Source organism: Rissa tridactyla, chromosome 7, assembly GCF_028500815.1.
Source record: "Rissa tridactyla isolate bRisTri1 chromosome 7, bRisTri1.patW.cur.20221130, whole genome shotgun sequence".
Classification (NCBI taxonomy): Eukaryota; Metazoa; Chordata; class Aves; order Charadriiformes; family Laridae; genus Rissa; species Rissa tridactyla.
In genome coordinates, this window is record NC_071472.1 from 26,427,155 (window position 1) to 26,445,481 (window position 18,327).

The 18,327-nt window shown below is 45.4% G+C and overlaps 1 protein-coding gene across 2 annotated transcripts in view; it reads right to left on the reverse strand.

Moving 5' to 3' along the window:
- Nucleotides 1-18,327, reverse strand: part of CHN1 (chimerin 1) — a 108,592-nt gene that overhangs the window by 23,789 nt on the left and 66,476 nt on the right. The window contains exon 7 of one of the 2 annotated variants that reach the window (XM_054209105.1): nucleotides 9,371-9,448. The exons of the other annotated variant lie outside the window; for it this stretch is intronic. Within the exon in view, the coding sequence (XP_054065080.1) occupies nucleotides 9,371-9,448 (78 nt within the window). The remainder of the gene's footprint in view (nucleotides 1-9,370; nucleotides 9,449-18,327) is intronic. 2 annotated transcript variants of the gene reach the window in all.

Genomic DNA, 18,327 nt, shown 5'->3' on the forward strand with positions numbered 1-18,327 from the left:
AATTTAAAAGAAAAATCTAGATAATTTTAAAGCAAAATACGTGCTTCAAAAACTGGATAAAATCCTATTACTAAGCTGTCTTGCAAGTCTGCGGTAAGAGGAGAACCTCACATTGGGCTTACACCTAGCCATTTCTACTTTGAACTCTCCTGCAACACCAGCAAGGTATAATAAACATCTAACTACTGTGATTTTACGTAGGAGGACAGCTTTTTGCTTAGGCTTGAAAGACATTTTCTTATACGCAGGGAAAAATAGCTTAACTCCTGTGATGAATAAGTGTTACAGAATTTCCTTTATTTTTGTTTTGCATTCAATTAAACTATTTCTTAGAAAAAGAGACAAAGTTTTCGGAGAACCAAACAGAAAAAGTGGCTCTGACAACAGATTATACCACAAGCTGTGAACTCCTCAAGCAGATCTCCCACCATTATTTCTCAGGCTCTATAAAGGTCACTGTTGAAGTTAGTTACCCATCTATCTCGTAACTCCACTTATTTTTTACGCTTTTGGTTTTTACTAGGCAGTTGTTCAGCTAGCCTTGATTGCTATCTGAAAACCAAGAATGAGCCAGCAGCTAATTAGTATTCGTAACTGGGAGACTTACATTATATCACTTGTCAAGGCAGGGAGGAAGAGAATAAGGAAATATCAGCAAAAAGTGCTGTGCAAACATGATGCGAAAGAACACGACGCATCGGCAGAGCTTTAGCAAAGCCACTGCTGGGAAGAAAGCAAGGCTGGATCTGACAAACGATGGATATGCAAAAATCAGCACCGAGCACAGAAAACCAAAGTCTTTGTGACGTCCAAAAAAAGCCTTCCCTGTTAAAAGGGTGCTGCCGTGGTCTCCTCGAATGCCTGCTCCATCAGGACCCCTGCTCCGTACAGAGCAGCGCAGTTTCTTCCATGACTTTCCACGCTGAACGGCTGGTGAGAATAACGGGTTTCGGCAAAATCCAGACATTGCCATCTGTGTTGGGATGAAATACATCAACTTGAAAAAGGATGGCAAAAACCATTTCTGATCTACCTTCTCGGGCTACCAAAGTCCTACGCTCTGGGCAGAAGCCTTGTTGGTGCTGGGGGAGAAGACCAGGTCAACCGAGGACTGAATAAATGGCACACATCCAACATTTGCGCTGTGTGGTGCTCCAAGGGCACAGTTCTGCTGGCTATACTGTCTTTCAAACAAATTCCCAAGGATGACGGGACACTGCTGATGCAGGCTGTCAGCTCAGTGGTCCTAGCTGATTTGCAAATCCATCAACTGATTCTGCCTGTTGGGACTCTACTAAGCTTTTAATTGGATACAGGAGACATCGTAAGTCTCAATTAAAACGATGAACTCAGCCTATATTATTAATGTCTGTCTTCCCTGCCACAGTTGATTTTATCAGGCACCAAGCGTACCCATGCTGGCACCCAACAGGCTTGCCCTTTTCACCCATCCCTGGTCCAGGCAGAGATTGCCTGGATGTGAAGGGAACAGAAACCAGTGAGAAAGTCGATTGACTCCACTATCAGTTTGGGCAACGCTTCAATTTAATCATTGCATATATTACAATGATTAGGTACTGCCTCTAAAACAAGGGTCTCAAGCACTCCCAATATTCCAGTACATGATATTCCCCCTGTGAGGCAAATATTGCTGCCGATGAGTAATCTGAGAAGTGAAAAGACTGCCATGACAACCCACACAGCAGAGCTGTATCTGCACGATAATTGCTTCCATGCAAAGGTTGTCACAGAAACAACAGTAAATGAGACCATTGGAACACAAAACGAGAGCTGACTTTGCCTAGACCAGCTGGGGTGCTAACGTGGGGAGCCAGTCTGGGATCACCCCGACGACTTTGTCCAGCAGCTCTTGAGAGGAGAGATGCTGAACACTGCATGGTTCACAGTGTGCAGTATAAATAGCATCGTTATCGCCAGTGGGTACACTGACACGAATGCTGAGCAGGCAAACCCTCCTCCAGGTCCTCCTCCACTTGGAGCCAGAAGTGCTGTCATGTCTTGTTTACTTTCTGGTTTGCGCTGATCATGTCAGCAGAGATGGGAACAGCTGGAAATTGCGGTTAGGTCATGCTCTACCAGAGCCAAAGCGAAAAACTGGAGAGTAGCAGGTTGTTGGTTGTTGTTGGCTTTTTTTTTTTTTTTGCTTGTAAATTCAATGAAAACTGCCACCTTTCTTTCAGGATGGAATAGCAGATTTTCTTTAAATGGATGTAGAATCATAGAATGTGTTGGGTTGGAAGGGACCTTTTAGGGTCCTCTAGTCCAAGCCCCACATATCTAGAAACTGGAACATTGTCCATTTTATTCCAGGTCCAAGTTACTTAATACCTGTGTCCATGCTAAAAATTCTGAAACTAGAGGTGAAAATTGAATAAAATCCTTAGACTGAAAATTGCATATATATAGATACTATATAAGCCATATGTAATCATGTAAACAGAATATATGTAATGATGTAAATAGACTATAAAACCCAAAGAGATTCCTACAGAAATGCTTTTGCTATGATGGTAAGGCTAATTTTGAGGAAAAGCTGTTGATTATGAGAGAGCGTGACGTGCGCTATGTGCTCCACGAGGCAAACTCCCCAGCCTCCCCAGCAGAGCGCTTCCTAGCTTCACCACAGACACGAGCTGGTCTGTTCTGGCGGCTGTGCACATGGAAGACTGGCAGGATCCACACTTGGGGATTAATAAAACTACTGGTGTGGTGGGAAGGAATTACAACTCCAGTAAATTAAGGATTTAGGAAAAAAAGGCTTTTTTTTTTTTTTTTTTTAATAAACAGAGGCAAAGCTTGAATTCAGGGACTAGCACAAAGAAACCAGAAAGGGTTAAATAATATTGTGCTATTTGGAATATGCTTTGGAAAAGCCCTGGCTTTTCCAAAAAAGTAAAAGTAACATTAAATAAATACCGTAGGAGACTAAAATCCATCAATGGCTAAAAGCTTTTCTGGCTTGAACTGACTTATAATACACTATGAGTTTCAGAAGCAACAACATAGAGCTGATGAGATCTTCTCAGAAGTTTTGCGGAAGTTTTTCCTCCAGTTTTGTTCTCCAGATATTTTCCCTGCCTTTGAACATTTTCTTCCCTCAAGTGCTAGGAGTCTAAAAGAAACATCAAATTTCCTGAGGTTTTCTTATCTGTGAGAACGCAGAGAGACTCTCCCTGGGGACTGTGCTAGAGGCACCCAGCTCTCTTTCTGAATATTCATCTGAGTGCCGTGACTCACTTCAAAATGTTTTGAAAACACGTTCAGTGCCAGGTCCGTACCTAATAACAAATCAGCATCCTCTTTTCAGCAGGGCCAGACCCCAAATCGGCATCTGCCCCAGTTTTCAGATCAGAAATAGAAACGAGTTCATGTTACAAGTCACAGAAAAATGGCTCTGCTTAATATAGTAAGAGTTTGTTACAGTTTCTGGTCCTTTTACAGCATTTCTTCTGCACTTTCCATCTCCCTGTTCCCAGGGTTTAGGCACGGCTTTGCTGAGCAGCTCTTGTCAGAAAAATAAGATTTGGCATGGAAGCGATTTGCAATGACTTTTTACACGAGCAAGACACCCAGCACAGATGCAATTACACCTGTAAAATCTGGGCAAGGGCCAGGTCAGCTTATTTGTTTCAGAGAAGTAGTACAAATTTCACTGGCAGAGTAACCCTTGTTAAAATCAGCAGTTTCTCCATTAAAGCGATGCTTGAATCTGTCTACATTGGCAAAGCCTTTCCAGTAGAAACTGGTTCTCACCTGAGCCTTCCGTTTTTTGTGCATGTTTAAGGCTATGTTCTACCTCCAGTTATTTCTGGAAAAGTACATTGTCTCTGCTCTGGAGCTCCCCGCTCAGCCTTTCAAATGGGTCATCCTCAAAGAGAAAGGCGGGATGTTGCTTCAAGTCGAGGAGGGAGATGAGGAATCTCAACAAACAAGACTCATCAGCATCTCCGCTGACTTGGCTTATGCAACCGTGGAAAAACGTCTCGCCTCTCTGGAAGGAGTGTTGGCATGAAAGGGAATTATGTTCTGAATGTTCACCGATTCATCAAGCAACCCACAACTGTTATTTATTACAATTAATTGACTGTGCCGTCTCAGGCATTAGTAAGACAGTAACTAAGAAACAGCATGACAGTACCAAATACCGCACGGAAAGACAGCAAAAAATAGTCTTTGGAGGACATATCTATTTTGTGAAGAGCAAGAGAGAAATGAGACAATATCCTAGGGAAAACGATGCATGGAAATACAGATTTCAGTCCAGCTCTGACAGGCACGGACACCTTCTTGCTTCACTGAAGCACCACAGCACTGATCTGGGCAGAAGGGTGGTTATATGCCTTGGACTATCGGCAGTTACGAAACACCTGCAGAGCGCTCCACTGGCTCAAGCCATCAGGAGCCAGAGGTGTCTGAAGGAATACTTATAACCAGCCAAGGGAGCTAAAAATTCCCCAGGGCCCATGAGTCACATGAAGCTGGAGGGGAGTAAAGACCTTTAAGGTGTTTTGTCCAGGCTTATTTTAAATTTGCTGAGTGATGGGGAGGTTATTGCACTGACTAACAAGTTTCACTGCCCAGGAGATTTCTTGCTGTTAATCTCAAATTTTCCCTTTCCTCTTCCTTTTAAGCTATCATCCTGTAACTCCCAGCTAATGCTCCTCTTCCATGACTGCCCTCCTTGCCATTACCATTTTTCAAGCACGGTTTTCCTGTTTTCTCCAACCCCACACAAACAGCAGGCAAAGGATCCAGGTCAGTGCCCAAGTCCAAAGCACAGCACCAGGTGGGGAGGAGGTGCAGAAGATGTTCCACATCAGGTAGGGATGGACTCAGAGCAGAAGGTTATCTCATTAGGCATAACTGTGGTGTGCTTTGGTTTTGTTTTGTTGGTTTTTTTTTAACAGCAAAAAACTATGGGATGTAGGGGGGAGATGGAGACATGAGGAGATGCAGAGAGGGAAAGTCCGGAGGACTGAGCAAGGGGAATCCTGCGTGTTCAGTACCCTAATAAAAACTGCCTCATCGGAGACAGAAAATGGGGTAACCTTAAACCCAACTAGGTTTCCCCTGCTGTGTAAGTCCTTTGGCTTAAAGCCCACCTCACACATCCCAACCCAGAGCTCCCCCAATCCTCCTCTCAGTAACCAACCCAGAACATTTCAATCCCCATTGCACCTTGCCGCAGGCCCCTTTTCCCCTCAAATCTGAGGTTCTTGCTGTTGCCTGAAGCTCCTCCTTCACTCACCTGCCCAGGAGGCGCCCAGCTGCTTCCTCCCCCTAAAATCACTGAATGAATCGGGTATCGGCTAGGTAAGAAATTGTATTTTAATTTACAAGCTATCACAATGTCTGCATTTTAGGGACAAGATAAGCAAATATGAGATTTATAAAGGACAGAAAAAAGCATTCTTACTGGTAGCATCCAGCTGTAGAATAAATTTATGGGAACGATTAGGAATCAATTTACTCTGTCCACTTCTGTGAACTGTTACAGAACTTTCTCCTCTGGTAAAGCTTCTTTTTGTACGAAAGTAACACCACTGGCTTCAGCTGAGATCCTCGTCAGCACTTCAAAGAGCATCCCACAGATCTCTCAGAGCTTCCAAATAGAAGATGCTATTGTTCATCTACTCTGGGGGGAAGTATGAACTTGATAACCATCACACACACGTGTCCGTTTAGATACGTGTGTACTAGAGAGTGTGGGGACATTTCTTCCCCATAATGGGTAAGAAACCGAACGGGAGGAAAAGCCTTTCCGTGAAAGAAGGCGGAGCTGAAATTTTGAGGATGGTGAAGTGACTGTCCTGATTTGGTCTGATGATTCTCTTTACAGGGGATCTCATTCTGCGTGCTGGATTTCAGAAAAGCGGAGTATATGGAGGAAAAGCAAAAGAAATCAAATATGCAAATAGACAGACCCAATCAAGTCACACACCCAGTCCTAGCTCACCTTCAAACCCTGTTATTCAATTCGAGCTAAATAAAATGCTGTGTCAAACAATGTAGATGTCTCTCAGCTGATAGATTTGAATTAACAGAAAATGAATCTTTTATATTAGATTTCTAGAGAACACAGAAATATTAATTGAAAACTTTCTATACATAAAAAAAGCTCAAATATGCTTAAAAAAATACAACTATTTTTAATACCTAGCTCTCATCCTGAGGAATGGGCATTAAAAACTCAGTCAGACCTGACATTTAAAAATCATCATCCCTTTCTTTACTTATGGAGAGTAATTTAAGAGAATTCAGCCACTCTGTATTTGCATTTGAGATGTGCTCGTGAGAGACCAGACCTCCCCAGTTGGGAGAATATTACGGAGCTGGAGACCATCAGCAGCCAGTTCTGCCCACAGAGCTCCCGGTCGCCCCAGCTGGCCAGCCTGCTCCCTTCAGGCAGGAGACGACTCACATTCCAGCAGATTTAAATAAGATCAAACACCTTTCAAAAACCCAGCCGTGTCAGCACTCCTAGCAGGGCTGTCTTCACATTCTTCTTTCGAACGACCCTTGGAGTGAAACATAGCTTAACAGACTTATTCAGGAGGCCTCTTGATGATTTAAGAGTTAAAAGCAGCTTTTGTGTTCACCCCTTCCCTAGGCATCTGCACTCCTGTGCGGACCATCGCTACACTGCTCCTCTGCCACCACGCTCCTCGACTTGAGCTCTGCTGGAGGCAACAGACTCCGAGGGTTCAAACTCCACTTGCATCCCCATCTACCCACCCCACAGGGACAGGAGGTGGAGGAGCGGAGGGAGAACGGGGGTCTCCCAACCTGTGGCCAAGCCCCTCGGGCATCTGCTAGCCCCAGCCCGTCTCCAGAGCGGCTGCTGCTGTCTTCTTCCCTTCTCCAAGATGACACTGCTGGTTGTTGCGCATTAATGACTCTCCACTTCTCCTCCCTCTGCTGGGATGTTACAGCATTTCCAGTATAAAGGGATATCTGAGACCCCTTCATTTCTGTGACTAGTGATGTGCCCGATCAAAGAAGCAGCTGGCAAAGGGCCAGCGGTCCCTATCTGTTGCCTCGTTGCCTGTATAACGAAGAGAAGATTAGCTGCGGAGGTACAGGGCAGCCTGCGCCCTCCTTTTTGCCAGTGGAGCCTCTGGGGACAGCAGTCGCTGTTGGTTAGAAGACTATATAAATTTATTTCATTTCTGGGTTGTTTTTTTCTTGTCTTGTTTCAAAAGTCTAGCTTGAAGACTCTGGGACTGACATTTCCTTCCTTCCCACATGGGTGGCACATTTGCCGCTTGGCAGGCAACCTAGGAGACTTCTGTAGAGATTTTAAATGATGACGTCTACACACGCGAGAAGCAAAACTTGACAGATGCAAGGGACGATAAAGGAGAGAAGCGCATGAGCTAAGGATGGCCACTCATTTCAGATCCGTAACACAAGAATTATGAAGAGCGTAAGGTTATTTTTTTAGAAAAATGGGACAGTGGCCGCATTTAGAGCTTGCGAACGCCAGCAGCATTCCTTCAGCGGGCAGGTTGGGTGCCGTGCACCCTTTACGGGGTGAGGGGTTTGTTCCCTTCTACTTTTTTATAGCAACAATTATCTGCGTAAGGTGACTCCATTTCACTGACTTCAGAAAAGAGTTACCTCTCAAGGTATATTTTTCTAGCAACTGTATGAATAAAGGAACTACAGTACAACTATCATAAAGAAAACAATCTGTGTGGAAAGTTTGTGCTGTACCTATGACCTTGGATCAGACGCGTAATTTGTTTTTGAAAAAAGACTGGAAAACTCACAGCTTTCAAATTTTCCAGAAACAAATTTCTGGAAGAAAAACAAATAAACAAACCCAACGCAATGAAAATCAGGTTACCGGATTATTTTCAAAACAGATGTGTTTCAGGCTGTCAGAAGAAAGCAACTAAGGAATACAAATGAGCGCAAAATTAAATACGTATTATCCTACATACACTGTAGTACATGGAAAATCGCTATCTGCAAGAATTGTCTTCAAACTTCAAGGAACAAATGAAAGTTGCAAGACATTTCAGATCTGTAGGAGACCTCAGGAGCCTGTGAAAAAATGCTCTGCATTTAACTGACAGCCAGCAGGATTATTTTATGCCAAGCGTTCATATTACACACTTTTTTATAGAACATTTTGTACATGGTTTTCAAAATCATGCTTTATTGAAGAACTCAAGTCAAACAAAACATCCTGATCATATAAAGTTTCTAATTTTAGTGATTATCTGAACTCAAAAGCCAGAAGGTGGTTTAAATAGAATCACATGGACGATAGGTAAATACACATATGTGCACACATGTGTACATGCACAGGCGTGTGATGGAAATCAAAACTGAAAATAAGAGACAATTAACAGATGCTTATATCATCAGATGCCAGTATTACATTACTGATTTCCCCTTCTCCTAAAAGAAATACAAGCAAAAGCTGAACGGGGGAAAAAACCCACACATTAAAGACAAAATCTGGGCTTCAGGTACTATATATGAAGTTTGTACTGTCATCTACAGGAATTCAGTGTAACACCAATTCACTTAGTCTTACAAACACAGCCTGCCTATTATGTAATGCATTTGACTGCCAAAAGGTTCATTTACTAAATCCTTACTGGACGCTTATTAACGATACAGACACAAAACATGCCCATGTTGTATTGACGTGTGTGTCTCCTACCAAAAAGCATCGCTTATTTAAAATAATGAAAACGATAATTAGAAGCTACATAGAAGACCAAGTAAATTTTATTAAAACACAAGGCAGTTGCTAACGCCAGCAGCTCCAATAGCCCCATGGTATAAGCCATGCTGCTTTCAACACACTCAATTCATTAATACAGGAGAAAAGGCAGAAACTAAGGGAAATGCAGACCATCTGCTCAATCCAGATGCAGCAGAACATGCTTCTTACCTCCAAAGCTATTTACCAGCGACAGACTCAGATAAGATCAGTTTAATCCTCTAATCGCAGATCTAAAAGATTTTTCTCTATCGCATTATCATAAGCGGAGCTGAACTACATTCATTTGAATGGAAAGAAAACTTTGCCAGTTTTTCTCACCTCTTGATGTAAACCGATTCTAAATAAAAGAGGGAACCTAGATACGGCAAATATTATTGAAACAAATACATGCAGACACGCAGACAACAACAAAATCCTCATTCTTCTGCTGATATGGTCTAAAGATGTCTAATTGATTTAACCAGCAATGAGATTTAACTGAAGCATTTAAGTTCCCAAAAAGTCACAGTCTGCATATATATTATTTCCTTGCAATACCGGACCCATTTTAAAATAAGAACTATAGTCCCTGCGCATTAAAAATAAATAAGTAGCATAGGGTCTTACCTTGAAGTTATGAATCTTCTCGTATTTTGGAACATGTTCGTTTTCTTTCAGCGTTGCTCTCCTGACAAGCGACGTCAACTGCGAATAAGCAAAGAGTTTAAGGGGTTGCCAGATTGTCACGGACGACTTCTGAGAACCCAGTTTCATCCCCAAGGCTGCTATCAATAAATCTTGTTGACGGCCCTCCTGCTTCGAGTTGTGCACCGCAGACCTATTCGCTTTGTGCCCTGACCAGGACTCTTTGGACGGCATGTTGGAGCCGAAGGGAAGGAGGAACAGCCCCCTCCCCAGCACCGATCCGCGCCCTTGTGTGTGTATCAGACTCGGTTTGAAAAACCCCAAAAGACCATTTCGGGAACCTAAACCGCTGGGGCGGGCGGCGCGGCCATGGCAGGGCACTCGTTCACCGCGGGGCTAACTCGCCGAGGCGGGCTCCCCTTCCAGCCGGGACGGGGAGGGGAAGGCGGGTCAGGCTTGCCGGTGGGCGACCGGCGGGCCGGGCATGTGCGGCAAGCGGGGGAGCAGCCCGCGGCCTCTCCCTCCATCAGCGCCCGGCGGCGGGGCTGCGCCTCCGCGCCCTCCTCCCGTCCCGCTGCCCGCTGCGGGGGGCGACTCCGCTCGGCGCCGGCACCGCCCCGTGGGCGGCTCCGCGGACACCCCCCCCTTCCTCCTCCTCCTCCTCCTCCTCCTCCTCCTCCTCGCCGCGTCCGCAGCCAATGAAGCCCCGTCGAGGCGGGCAGCGCCGCTCCCCCTCCCCGTCTGGGCTGCGGGAGAGGTAGCAGCGGGAGGGCTGAGAGCCAGGGATGAGTCACGCACCGCCGCAAAACGGCATCGCTTCGCCCCTTCGCGGGGTGTCGGGGCATCCTCAGGTGCGCACGGACAACTGCAGCCCCGGGGGACGCCACAGAAAGCGGCCGTCCCCGACCCCCCCCGTCTGACGCGGGCCGGGCGCCTGGAGGTAAGGAGTTAACGCAACCCTTGACGCTCATCACTCTTCCTTTAAAATTACATTTTTCAACGCCTTTCATGTAAAAAGAGGCTCGACAAACTCCCATCAGCCTCTTCTGGTAGTGATGTGAACATAAATGCTACCAAAAAAAGTTCACCACCCTTTCAACCAAAGACCTAAGCCCTTAATTCTGTGGTGCCTCTCATTAGGGGTTTACGAACATATTATAAAACATATTATTCTTCAATCAGACGGAAACCTGCTGTTTGGACTGATGCGACTGACCATGAAACGTGCGCAGGACAATGTGGTCCTCGCTACCCCTCACACAAGCCAAAGGGAACAAGTATTTCACACCAGCAACATTAACGCTCTGCCGCAGAGCCAAAGTGTCCTGGGCTCACAAAGGACCGGGGCAGCCCATGCCGTATCCACCCAAAGCTGCTCGCCCAGGCAGCGCAGCTCAGGGGGGCTCCCTTCATCTGCTCACTGACGGCCAGGAGGGGACACCATGATGGCCACCCAACTCCTGCCCTTTTTCTTCCAGTGCTCTCCAAGCATTTGTGAACAGTCTTTGACAGAGACTGCAAAAACGGACCTTTATTCTGACTTAGCGTGGCAGTGATTTACACCCTGGGGCTGACCGCTGTCCCGGTATTTAGGGCACAAGAAGAGCTTCCCTCCGGCACAGCCTGCCTGCGCTGCTGGCCAGGACACAGCCCTCCCTCCCCTGCAGCACCATAACCGCTCTCCCTTCTGCAGCAAAGGTATTTTTAACTCTCATGACTCAGTAACAACCACAGTTTGTCGCAGTCTTCTGGGTGGAATTGGTGTGTGTTTTGCAGCTGGATCACAGCGTTACCATTCAGCTCGATCCTGCCAGTACAGCCGAGAGTAACGCTCACCGCGAGCCCCTCCTCCGTTCCCTTGCGTGGCCACCAAAACCTTTTCTACGGGTTTTAAAAATCAGCTGGGTTTCAGCATAGGGTCAGGTTGCAGAGGTTAAGGATCAACGTACGTGCTTCACCAGCCGCGAATCTGCAATGCAAGTTAATAGCTAATAATCGAAACACTGGCTATGGATTACACAGGATGAAGCTGTCGGGCATTAGCAGCTCATACAGGGGCCTTAGGAGTAGCTGGCTCAGCTCCCAGTTTCAATACAGACAGGAGGCTGGTTGATCCATCCTACTGAGAAACACTTTTCCAACCTCTACCTCAATCCGCCTGTCTTGCTTTTAACGACTCGTTTCTGCTGGAGGTGAATAAATGCCCCTCTCGCATTTTTCTGCACGTCCTTCTAAGTGTAACACTCCACGGCAACAGGAGACCAAGAAAAAGGAGGTGAGGAGTAAGAGAAGGCAAAAACTGACCACCTCATCTACGTGAAGTGTGAGAATAGTAGGGACTCAGGGGAGGAGGAAGCAGACAGGCTTTCAACCTCATTCTCTCCTTCCTTTCTAGCTAAAGCCACTTCACCATTTCATTCCCAAGGACTACATGACATAAAAGTCCCCACGGAACACAGTGGACCTAAAACCTGCCCCACAGGAGTCATCCTCACCAAACAGCTTTTAAGTGACAACACATTCAGTAAGCAAATTGTAGAGTTCAGGAAACGTAGGCTCACAGAATCACAGAATGGCAGGGGTTGGAAGGGACCTCTGGAGATCACCTAGTCCAACCCCCTGCCAGAGCAGGGTCACCCAGAGCAGGTGGCACAGGAACACGTCCAGGCGGGGTTTGAATGTCTCCAGAGACAGAGACTCCACCACCTGTGCCAGGGCTCTGACACCCTCAGAGTAAGGAAGTTCCTCCTCATGTTGAGATGGAACTCCCTCTGTTCAAGTTTGTGCCTGTTACCCCTTGTCCTGTCACTGGGCACCACTGAAAAGAGCCTGGCCCCATCCTCCTGACACCCACCCTTTCAGTATTTATAAGCGTTGATAAGATCCCCCTCAGTCATCTTTTTTCCAGACTAAAAGGACCCAAATCCCTCAGCCTTTCTTCATAAGAGAGGTGCTCCGGTCCCCTCATCATCTTGGTGGCCCTTTGCTGTCCCCTCTCCAGCAGTTCCCTGTCCTTCTTGAACCGGGGAGCCCAGAACTGGACACAGTGCTCCAGATACAGCCTCACCAGGGACTCTAAACTCTTTGAAAATTGAATTTGTTGGAAATAAATAGCCCAGCGTTTTTCAAGAGTACCTTTGCTATCTGGATCAACCCCTATTATTTTGTATAATTCCACTTAAGAAGCAAGATAAAGCATTCTGAATTTTCCTTTCAGTCGTTGGTAGAGCGCATATTTGGTTTTTGACATAGTTATTTCTTAATTATCAGCCTCCTTTTTCCTAATTCTGAAGAACTGATTTATTTTCAATTGCACTTCAGAGTCGCATTAGTAGAAACTGATCTCTGGATTCTGGAAAATTAGATCTTAAGAATGTCAATAAAAAGGTAAGCAAAACTACCCAACAGGGAGAGGTCCTATCTCATGGCTGTAATTATGAAAACGCATTATAATCTGGAAAGCAGTTGTAAGATTATGAATTTTAATTCCAACATTACTTTGTGTTACAGTAACCTAACTCAGACTGCTTATTGGTTTTACATAAATCAGCTTCCCATTGTTCAGTGCGAAGCATTTTCGGCTGTTTACAAATACAGGAATACTAGGCTCACCTACAGCCCGTCACATGTGCCATATGCACTGTAGTTGTGCACACCACAAACCTTGACTGAAAGAAAGTTAAAGCCATAAAGCTAGCAACTGAAAAATTATGAACAATCTATCTTTGTTATCTATTTTTTACATATATTTCCCTATCATAAAGTAATGCTGCAATTAAAAATCATACAACTGCTTTCAGATGACATAATTCTACAATGCATACACGCATTCACCATAGAATGGTTCGGGTTGGAAGGGACCTTAAAGATCATCTAGTTCCAACCCCGCTGCCATGGGCAGGGACACCTTCCACCAGACCAGGCTGCTCAAAGCCCCATCCAGCCTGGCCTTGAACACCTCCAGGTGTGAATTCATGGACCAGGGGGTCCATGCCTAGCAGCCTGCAGGTCCTGCTCTTCTTTTTACACCCTTGGCCTACTCTCGATTCACTGCCTGCTCTCCATCAGTGGCTCCTGCGCTCCCACCTGCCAACTGTGTCTCCTCTCCACAGCCCTTTCATTTCCCAACAGTTATCTTTAAAACTTATGCTGTCTGAAGGCATCCTTAATGGGGACAATTATTAGATAGTCTGCTACATACCAGATGAAAAAGAGGTAGACATCTGAGGAGGAAAATACTTTCTAAGTAACGTATTGATTTTATTTTTTTGTTAGTTGTTTGTGACAGACATTTGCAATCATCGCATGTGTAGGGAGCAATATGCTGTGCAGAGTGTGGCCGGCAAGTGGAGGGAGGTCATCCTCCCCCTCTGCTCTGCTCTGGTGAGGCTGTATCTGGAGCACTGTGTCCAGTTCTGGGCTCCCCGGTTCAAGAAGGACAGGGAACTGCTGGAGAGGGGACAGCAAAGGGCCACCGAGATGATGAGGGGACTGGAACACCTCTCTTATGAAGAAAGGCTGAGGGATTTGGGTCTTTTTAGTCTGGAAAAAAGACAACTGAGGGGGATCTTATCAACACTTACACATGCTGAAAGGGTGGGTGTCAGGAGGATGGGGCCAGGCTCTTTTCAGTGGTGCCCAGTGACAGGACAAGGGGTAACGGGCACAAACTTGAACATAGGAAGCTCCACCTCAACATGAGGAGGAACTTCTTTACTCTAAGGGTGGCAGAGCCCTGGCACAGGCTGCCCAGAGAGGTGGTGGAGTCTCTGTCTCTGGAGACATTCCAAACCCACCTGGATGCGTTCCTGTGCAACCTGCTCTGGGTGACCCTGCTCTGGCAGGGGGTTGGACTAGGTGATCTCCAGAGGTCCCTTCCAGCCCCTGCCATTCTGTGATTCTGTAAGACTCCAGGAGGGAGGAAACTGCAGGGCTGTCTTTTTTAACTTTAATCTAAGGACGTGGTTTCACAGGAGTGAGGTGAACTGAAAATGGCATGACTGGAAGTCATAGCTGAGCGACCTCTCAGCAGAGCCCACCACTGGAGCAGCCTCTCGGTCCTGTACATTTTAGTCACTTAAATGAGCACTAAAAACCCAAACCCAGCAACGTGACAACCTTTAAAGCAAGACATCTGTTTAGAGGTTCTACATTGTACATAGGGACTAAAGGGGAAAAAAAAAAAAAAGACAAAAAAAAAGACTGTAATTTGCTATTTCAAATGTTCTCATTTGTTGTAGAACCTCAACTATAAAAGTGGTTCAGCCTAGGTCCTACCGGGACTCCGCTTTCCTTACTTCCCCCTGGAGCAGTCCTTCAGGGTGCGGGAGAAACAGCTGTTTTCTTGAGCACTATTTGCTCTCGGTGTTAGCTGGATAATGTACGCCTATTTTCTAGTGCTAATCTCACAACCAGTAAGTCTTATTACAAAGACTCCACAGAATTGATGTGAAAGTCCTCCATGGCTTGCAGTAAATTCCAGTTAGTCACTCTCTGACAGACACATTATGTAAGTTTAGTGCAGTCACACAATTCAGTCAACGTCGGCCAAATTATCCTTCTAAAAAGGCAAATCGATGCATTTCCCATTTGTTGAGGAATAAACCAAAACCACCTCAGAAAAAAAAAAAAGCCAAACCAACAAAACGGAAAATTCAAGAGTCAGGTTAAACTCAACAAGTCCTAAAATGCCCAGATTAGACTTGATGAGACCTCCTGAACCCCACGTGCATTTCCAAACGATGCAGTGTTTAGTTTCACGGCCGCCTGGCTCCTCTCTCAAACACAGTATCGTGTTTTCTTCAGTCTCGCGAAGGCACTGCAGGCTTTTCATTCTCATATGGCATTTCCATGTTATTATGACTAAATATGCCTTTATTGTTTCAGACTTATGATCCCTTCCCTCTAAGGAATGTATTTTAATAATAATAATAACAAGCAGTTATATTGCATGCATTTTTTTAAAAAATCAAAGATGATGCCCTATTGTACGTATCTACAGAAACAAGACATTTGGGTTGCTATGCGGTTAGCCACTGTATATTTTGCTGTGTTCTGTTTCACTGTATTGCTAACTTAGCCAAATGTATACGCTCAGAAAAATCCTTCCTTGCCCAAACGCTTTATGAGCGTATTTTATGGGCTCAGTACATGATTTTCAAAAGCTAATCAGTCAAATTGTGAAACTGAGCCCAGTTTCCTCAATGCAGTTCTTGGTGGAGGCTTGTTCCATACTAAATTGTAATTTTCCCAGTCATATCTTTCACCGAATTGTTCCAAGGGGGGGCAAGGGGAGCCCAAAATGTTACTTTTTATTTAGACTTGGTGATAGGCTGTTTTCATTTCATTTTCTTTGCTTGTAGACAGGCTGATGCCAGGCATAGCCTCTGCCCACAGACAGACGATGAGAGCGGAGGGTAGGAACGCTATTCCAAGTTCAACCCAAAGGTTGATATTTCAGGAGCTGGATGGGAAGGACCATCACGCAGGTCTCAGCCACCAGGGTAAGACTTCTCTTGCCGCCATTCCAACACAGCCACATTCACCTGGCACACGGACAGCATCGGGCTCACACAATGCTCAAAGTACACCGGGATCCTCAGGCAACACACAACCCCGCTTTGAGTCCGCAGCTACCCACAGGGCAGTTGGGGTTTAACACGTGGTTGAACGATGAAAACTTACTGCTGGGAAAAGTTCCATTTTTTATAAGAAAATTTTCCAAATGGACTGGCTTCTAATTAAATCAGACCTTCCCACCCCCCACCTCACAGTGAAACGCTTCTTGCAGAAGCTAAAGAAATGGCTATTATATTTTTATTATATTTCTATATTTATTTTATATTTATTTTACATTTTTCAATTTTTATTCTGATAAAAGTGTATGTGATTTCCCCAGCGGGTAGTGAACATTTTTATACCGAGAATTTAAAAAGAAGTTTTTAATTTAATTTTTTTTTTTTTAAATTAAAACCTTAATTAAACAAAATCAGCCAAAGTGTTGGCTTGGTTTAAAGTATGATTGTTAAATTAAAAAAAAATAATCTAAATCAAAGTTATGGAAAAAGAATATGGAAAAAATTCTGCCCAATATTGCTGCTACAAATCACTGCATAAAAAGTGAGGTCATTTGGTACTGTAGTGCGCAATACAATTAGAGTGTACTAGCATTATTTGGGAAGATTTTATGATCGCACTGATGTGCTTCCCAGAAATACCCTGAAGTACCCTTGTTTTCATAACAAGGGAGCATACTCATAAAAAAAGCAAAGAGATCTTAGGGGAAGCCAAGAGAAAAGTCACTTATCTGCACTTATCTGCAGCTTTAGTCCTATAACCTACCGGTCACCGCAGCTGGTTCGGCTCTAGGTCAGCTGGCTTAGTTTGTTCCTAGTGGCACGACGCGTTGTGGATTCGCTCCTGGCGGTTACCAACATGAGCCTTTGCAAACGACAAGTCGAAACCGCGCGCTGGCAAAAAGCATCCACTGCGACTATCCCTCTCTTTCGATAACTGACAAGGCAAAAACAATTAACGTTTGCTGTTCTGGGTAGTGGCACAAAAGCAAGGCACTTTTCAGTGGCAAACAGCACATTTCTTTTCTGAGGGAGGGGGCTATCTGGGTATATAACCACTGACCTAGCCATGGCAAAACAAACTAAAAATTGCGCAGTAAGAAGTTTCTGGAAGACTTTGCTCACATCGAGCGACGTAGCTTTTAGTCAGGTCAGCAACTGGCCCGCTGTGTCCCCTGAAGGAGCGGAGGTAATTCTGGGGATTTCCTTCACGCTCCGTAGGTACAAATGCCACCACAGGGGTGGCCATGTGGGAATGCACACTGTCAGGGATGTGGATGTTGTAATTAATAATGGTGCTAAGCTGGGTTTTACAAGCAATAGCTACGTCTTCGTCTATGCTGTATAAATAATAACATGCTTCCTCACAGGGCTGTGTTCTGGGCAAGACGGCACAGTCCTGCCATCCTCCTGGTGCTCCTGCCTTGTCCTGGTCTGGTCCTGAGCTGGCCAAAGCCACAGGTAAGCCACCCTACAGACACCAACGCAGGACATCCCTATGGCCCCGGGTAATAAAATAACCAACTGCTCCAGCCCTTCCCTTATAAACAGAGACTACCAGCCTGCTTGCAAGGGCAAGATATGACTGCTCGACAAAAGCAGAGCTGCTACCAAGCTGTGTGACGCTAGAGGCAGGATGTGCCAATCAAACACCATGACAAAAGCTACCCAGAAAGCTAAGAAACGACCTCCTTTCACTCCTAACTCTGACTGCGTTGAGGAAGGCAGTTCCCCATGACCATGAGTTCAAGCTGAGGTATCAGCCTCAGCAATTCTCTCCTTCCTTTGCAGGAGCTCGTTACCACAACCCCCTTCTTTCCTTGGAGAAACAAGCTGCATTAAAAGGGGGTCAAGCCCCAGCCAAACTTGGTTAAGTTCAGAAGAGGATGAAAAGCTGGTAGAGCACAGAAGATGCCACCTCCCTGCCTCAGGGGGCTGGCCGCATCACTGTTCCCCAGGCAAAGGGTTCAAGACAGTTCATGAGCAAAGACAGCAGCCTCCTGAAACACCAGAATTTGTCTCCAGTAAATCCTTCAGACGAAGCTGTCCTTTACAGCTTTGCTTTTGGTCCTTTCCATCCACCCTTCCATCCTTTATAGCTTTGGTTTTGGTCCATCCTATCTTCCTCTCCTCCTGCCAGGAGCCTGGGCCATGGAGGTGGTAAGCTAAACAGTGAGTTACAGCAGCCGCCTATGCCAGGCACTCCTCTCCCCAGGAAAGGCGGGAGCAGAGAGACTGGGAGGACTGCTCACATAGTTTAACTTTTACACCGTTACGCATTGCTAAATCGGGGCTAGACAGGTCTGTCTTGCAGCTATAGAATCACAGAATGGTTCGGGTTGGAAGGTACCTTAAAGATCATCT